The sequence below is a fragment of the Ornithodoros turicata genome, chromosome 6, assembly GCF_037126465.1.
Source record: "Ornithodoros turicata isolate Travis chromosome 6, ASM3712646v1, whole genome shotgun sequence".
In the NCBI taxonomy this organism is placed as follows: Eukaryota; Metazoa; Arthropoda; class Arachnida; order Ixodida; family Argasidae; genus Ornithodoros; species Ornithodoros turicata.
Genome location: NC_088206.1, coordinates 33,731,558 through 33,737,922, shown reverse-complemented (window position 1 = coordinate 33,737,922; position 6,365 = coordinate 33,731,558). Strand labels below are relative to the sequence as shown.

The 6,365-nt window shown below is 47.1% G+C and overlaps 1 protein-coding gene across 1 annotated transcript; it reads right to left on the bottom strand.

Annotated features, from left to right (window-relative positions):
• Nucleotides 1-2,484: 2,484 nt before the first annotated feature.
• LOC135397835 (uncharacterized) lies at nucleotides 2,485-6,015 on the bottom strand. Its single transcript, XM_064629379.1, has 2 exons — nucleotides 5,804-6,015; nucleotides 2,485-3,039 (listed from the first exon to the last, which is right to left on the bottom strand). The coding sequence occupies exons 1-2, from the start codon at nucleotides 5,936-5,938 to the stop codon at nucleotides 2,590-2,592; spliced, it is 585 nt and encodes a 194-aa protein (XP_064485449.1). The 5' UTR covers nucleotides 5,939-6,015; the 3' UTR covers nucleotides 2,485-2,589.
• Nucleotides 6,016-6,365: the final 350 nt, after the last annotated feature.

Genomic DNA, 6,365 nt, shown 5'->3' with positions numbered 1-6,365 from the left:
AGTCACTTCTGTTCCGTGGAATTCTCGTCCGAGTCCGGAAGCTGAAGTCCGGATAAACGAGGGCGAAATACATGGGGAGAAATCCGTCCCCATGCTATTTTGTCCGGATAGCGCAGGATTCGGATAAACGAAGTCCGGATAAACGCGGGTCGACTGTATTTCAATGCCTACACACTCACTTACACTGACATTTTGAAATTGTATTTCTTACAGATGAATCTCGTACGAAGCGACAGGTGGTGAGAACCCAATCTCGCCAGTTAGTTGGCGTCTTACGCAAGCAAGGAAAACCAGACGGTGGCATCCGGGTCCCCAAGTATACGTAAAACAGACGAACTTGATCACCGAGAAGCAGAGTTCCTCAAGAATATTTTTCATCGCCGCTGTACGGACATTGCGAATATGTGTCCCATGAGTTCACGCTTTGTGGAATACGGCAGTATGTGTTGATGATGACTGTATGCTTTCGTAGACGTGTAAGTGCTAAATCTAGTTTCTGTTGCTGCTACTTACCGTTTCGTGCAGTTTCTTGCGAGCGATCCTTCAACAAATATTAGATCGATATTCAAAATTCTGCAAGACATTTGAAATAACTGTTAGATAATCTGATAGCAGTGTGCATGCCTTGAGTGTATCTGTACAATCGAAGGAACTCAATATATGTGGAGTTTTGTGACATGTACTTGTCTGTATCTATCTCTGGTGTATCATAGCACTGTATGATTGTACCGCTCCGACGACAGGTGCAGCGTAGACGGCGAAATTGAACATTGATGTTCCGATGTCAGATCTGGGCATTAGCTTCTGAGAGGTCCTGAGAGGTCCTGTCAATCTGAGAGGTCCTCTCAGCCTCAGAGGTCCACCAGCCTGAGAGGACCTCTCAGTCCCATAACACATTAGACCTGAGGTGCCCAACACAAGGACCTTCGTTTTATTCTCAGCCCTTGCCCGTGTTCTAACTAACCTCTTCGCTTCTTCTTCTTCCGACCCGTCGGCACCCTACACTACATATCAGCGCTTATCGTTCCGGTGAAGGGCAAGAGCTGTGTACAGCAGTATGAAAGGAGTGATACGGCGAGCGACTGCCAACACAAGATGGAAGAAAAGAAAGCCAAAAAGAAACCCAGAACAAATACCGTGAAACATACCGCGATAAGGGATTGCCAGAATCGCATATGTCGTTTTTCTGTGACGTTAAGTGATGGCGGGGATATCGACGTCACTATCGCTCTTTTGTCGATCACTTGCGGTTCGCCCAGACGGCGGAGGTGAAAGAGGTCTGCAGCGCGGGCTCCGATTACTTTTGTGCTTCATCAGTAGTTCGAGCGGATCATGTGGAGATAAATCTTTAATATCACAACTGCAATGTGCTCCCTAAACTCAACAATTAAGAAGTTGATAAAATACGTCTGTTCATTAGTCCCCCTAATTGAGACAAAACACGGTTTCCTAGTAGCAGCCCCGTCGAGTAATCCAATGAGCAACGTAAAACGCCCTAAGGAAACTCTTTTATGAAAATTCGTTGCAGCGAAAAAGAAACACCCTGTATAGCGCCGTTTTACTCCTCGTTCATCACTAATAATAACGCTGGAAATCCGACAGGAATTGGTGGCGTTGTTCATGTGCAGTGTGATGTAGCACGTAGACGCCGCATGTTGAGAGTATTCCGGGATTCCCTATCTGGAAAAGTCACCCGACAAAGGCCAATCAGTGAGCGCCCTTTGGCGCAGACAAAATCAATCACGGAGCGGCTGGGTGGACCTTGGTAGCTTTGCCGACCGACCGACAGGTGGGCGGGCGAGCCAGAACACTAGGGTACGGCGTCTGCTCTGTGATCGGATTGCGGAATGTTCTTTCTGTTTAGCGTCGGACGTGTTCGTACATCCAGGAGCGTAACACCGTGCTCCACCCCACATGGTCGTCCCGGAACAAACACTGGTGAGCGAAAGTCGGCATATTTACCGAGAATTTTCACTTACTATATTGTAATGCGAACGTCAAGCAGACGACCTCGGAGACAATCGCCTGCGCTGCGCTCCCATTCGTGTGCCTGGCTTACGCCATCATGGTGCTAGCTGCAGAGGGATTGCGAATCTTTGAAACTCGTCTATTTAATATATAAGCTGTTTTCAGAAGGGAAAATTGGCCAAGTTTCCTGTGATGCGGTGACGAACATTGTCGTATCGGTCTCATACATACGTTTCCGGATGCGGTAGTCCCTTTGAGGAAGCACAGACAACTATGTGACACACAAAGACGACTATAAAATTTTGCCTCTCAATTATTTCGTTCGTGATCGCATTCTCTGGATCGAATACCCAGAACCTCATTATCATTAACATTCTAGTTTTGGGGACAGAGTTATCGCTCTTGGCGATGAAACTCCCCAATCTTCACCTTTCCAATAAAGTAGATAAAGTAGTTGTTGCTGTTCTCGCCTCGTTACATGCTGCTGCGCAGAAAAATCGAGCACATGAAACTACAAGCACGCCAAATAAATGTATATATATACTGCAAATGTACACCACGAACTATGCTGTGTGTCGTGGCTGGAGGGTACGATGATGATATTCTCAGGACGTCCATTCGCTATCTTGAGGAGTCGCCTGTGGTACCATCCTGATATTCGTTCGAATGGGATTGGACTGTCGACACAACAGTATCTGCAGAAGGCTCGGTCAATATAGGGCCCTCGTCTCCCCGCCTGCCGCCTGGGTTCGGTTTAGTCATCTTGGCGCTGGTGAGATTTGTACCACTGACGGTGGTCTCCAACGATTCGCTCGATGTGGTTCCGGACAGTGCCTGCAGTACGATGATGAAACCCCCTGCGACAAGGCACAAGCAGAGGCCCACGCACAACAGGAGCGGTATGGCTGCAGCGGCGTCTCCACCGAGGGCGTCCGAGAGGATGCCGTCTTGGTCACGCACCACTTCCACCTGCATTCGACCACCAGGGCGAGCCGGGGCAGCAGCGGGGGCGGGTCCCACTGCCGCGTTTCCTTGACCACCGCCTGTTGATTGTCCCAAATTGCTCAAGCTCTGTAAGGTATAAAGTATGAGTTATGAGTAAAATCAGTCTCGTTAGAATAATACATGTCTGTTGCGTTCTAAAATGGGTGGTTTGGGATGAACCATCTACTGAAAGCGATAAGGGCCATAAGGAGGAGAACGTAAAGGAGACAGACGTCATAGCATCACACGAAGATTAGCCTGTACTGCACAACAGACAACCCTCACATTGATCTAAAGAGGCGGCCCTTTGAGTTTTTGTAACTATTTTTGTAACCGCCTCGGCTTAGGTGTTGTATTACCTGACCCTGAGTCCGAGTTTGCCCATGTAAACGGTACATTTGCAAATTTTTTTGCTTCTACTTGTCTGTCTTGGGATTCAAGGATTTACGACAAATGTCGGCTTCTTCCATGTGTCAGACACGTTGTTCGTGGAAGAACAAACTTCGTGTTATGAACCGTAGCAGTTGTGTTCCCCGCGAAAACGTCAGAATCATCGAATGAATCATCGTTTGTCAACTGAACGCGACTAATGCGAGCATGTTTTGAGAAGTAGCTTGTTGAGAAGTAAAATCAAGGTGCCTGCAAAGTAGCCACGTGGGCCTTGCGTCAGCATGGACCATGAGCGACAGACGCCATAGCATGACGCGTCTTGGAAGCGCAGTCTGCCCGACAAACACCACGCGCTCTTGCACAAAAGTGATTTTGCGATCCACTTTGCGGCCGTAAAAGGATGAGTGTGGTTGACGTCACTCCTTAACCAGGTGGGCCCGATCACGATACCCTTGACGGGGCATCCTCACGGCTCCTACGTTACGCTGGGCTTCTTACACCACAGATGCGACTGACTGATTTATTGGTGCATTTTTGAAAATTGAATTCCGTGGTGATAAAACACCTTGCATGGTCCCTCCTGATAGAGTGCTTGGTGAATTAAACAGTGTTTAAAGTCAAATCTTCTCAACACACACTTCGCTGCTCCTCTAAAGGCAGATTTGGGGTCCGACGTAGTCCGACGTTCCACGCCGACAGCGAGCGTTCGCTACGCCACGCTTCCTCATTCTACCGGGATCATATTCGGACGTGATTCAGCGCAGCGCAACGAAAATGCTACCGAACATTTTCACATTTTGTAGTGGGAAAGCAGTCATATCTGGCAACTATCCGCGTGCTGGAATTCGACTATAAAGACAATCCGTGTTCCACCGTTGGCACGGCTATGTTTGTACTACTGTAATACGTTTGCTGCCCGCAAACATGGACACTGAATTCAACAAGAAACTCCCACGTCTTTCCAGCTGTTCTTTTACCTGGCTCTAAATCCATCCGTCGTGTTTTATATAGGCACGGATGTTCCTTAACAGTTTCCATCAACAGCTGAATAGGTGACGCCATGTTGCGAGAGTCCAATGGAGACAACGCCGGCCACAGTTCGCTGGCCACCGCCAGATGTAGAGCATTGCTCTCCCCTTGAAATGTAGTTAACTTGAAAATATTGTCGCCACTCGTAGGTATTGGTCGTTTTGGTCTATCCTTCGCCACAAATCTTTCAAATGACATTCGTTCAAGTCATATGTGCAAGCGTGAAGACACGCTAAAGAAGGACCCAGCAAATGTCCCTAAGATATCTCGCCCGGGACGTTTGGATATCCATTGGAGTTTGCCACAGATCCGTTTTACATCCATGCGATATCCCAGCGACTAGCATTTCTGCCATGTTTGTAGATCCACTGAAAGTCCCTACGACATCTGTCACGGATATTTGGATATATATGGGAGATTACGAAATTTTGCATTTAAAAATTTTGTGCATGAGATATTTAGTGTTTGTAGAGTGCTTCTGCAACTGTGTACCAGCAAATAATATTTATTGTGTGTTTTAACCCGTTTGATACCATTGTTCCCGTTTGGGAACAAACACATTACCTGAGCCTAACAAGATTCATCACAGTACAGCAACACCGTGGGACCTGCCAGCATATGTGCCGGACCCTGCCCACCTCACTTGGACCACTTGGAATAACCCGCAGTAGCATCTATTTGTGAGTTGGATGGAACGTATACTGAAATACAAATCGTTACACACACGTTCGTTAAGGGTAGCGTGGCGTAAACCATTTGTAACGGTGACGAGGATGTATCTTCGCAATTCCTGTGTATCTGTATCAACTCAAAGTATACCCACTAACATTCCTGACATCCCTTCCTATTAACTACTGTGTTTTTAATTCAGGTTACTATCTCTATAAGGACAAACAAATCTTTCCTGGATCTCCCATAGATATCCCTAGGATCTGCAGGCTGCCTGTCATGGGACATTCAAACATCTAGAGCGCGATATCCTTCCAACATACCAGGGACATCTGTTGTTTATTGAAATAAGCCCAAAACGCGATAAAATTGTGCGATATCCCATAGATATCCTATGGATGTCGAGATATTCAGGACGTTCGCGATCTTGTAGGGATGTCCCAGGGATATTAATGGTTTGCTGGGGAGTACATTCTAGTCAAGTTCTTCTATGTATACGCTAGGTGGCACGTAAAAATAATTAAATAACGGAAGAAAAAGAAAGAAACCTACTTGAAAATAACGTCCCACGGCGCAGGCAAAATGACGCTACTTGATACGCTACTACGGTAAAAAGAATGACGGTACTCCCCCTCCTCAACACAGGTGTTGTGTATTATGGTCACCTTTATACAAGACACACACAAACACCGTAGAACAGACCATTGTGTCTCTATTAATCCAAAGAGTAGGACTGCATGAACGAGAGAAACTTTACACTTACCGGCCGTTTCGCAATGAAAGCCTCTGGTGGTGGGATCGGTTCGTCATCCGGATTTTTAACATTTGCTGCGAAGGATAGCCTGCGCTTGATCTTAGACGTTGCGAATTTCTGCAGGATACTTTTCACTTGGGACATGGCTAGCAATGTAAAATACACCCAGACCAAAGGCCACTTTACTTCTCAAAAGGGTCTTCCAGAAGGCTAGTTGCTGTCACGTGAGATCCCTGCTTCTTCTTCTTTCTCACAGTTTCTGACCGTGATTGAGTAGCTTGGTCAGGACTGCGAAAAACTATTGGTGCTAGCTCTGACCGATCCACAGAACTCTCATAATAACTAGAAACCAAGCCAGCTAAGGGGGGCATCTCAACATGTGAACCGCCATGGTCGATACGGAACAGACCTTGCATGTTACGAACGGTGCTCCTACGAGTTCCGTGCGCCGTTCTTTCATGTCGCAGCACAAGGTTTAAACCGTACGATACTCGTTCCCTATCCAATCGCACAGGTGATGGCAGACAAAACAAACACACTTGAGCACACGGCATGGCACATGGAGCCCAGC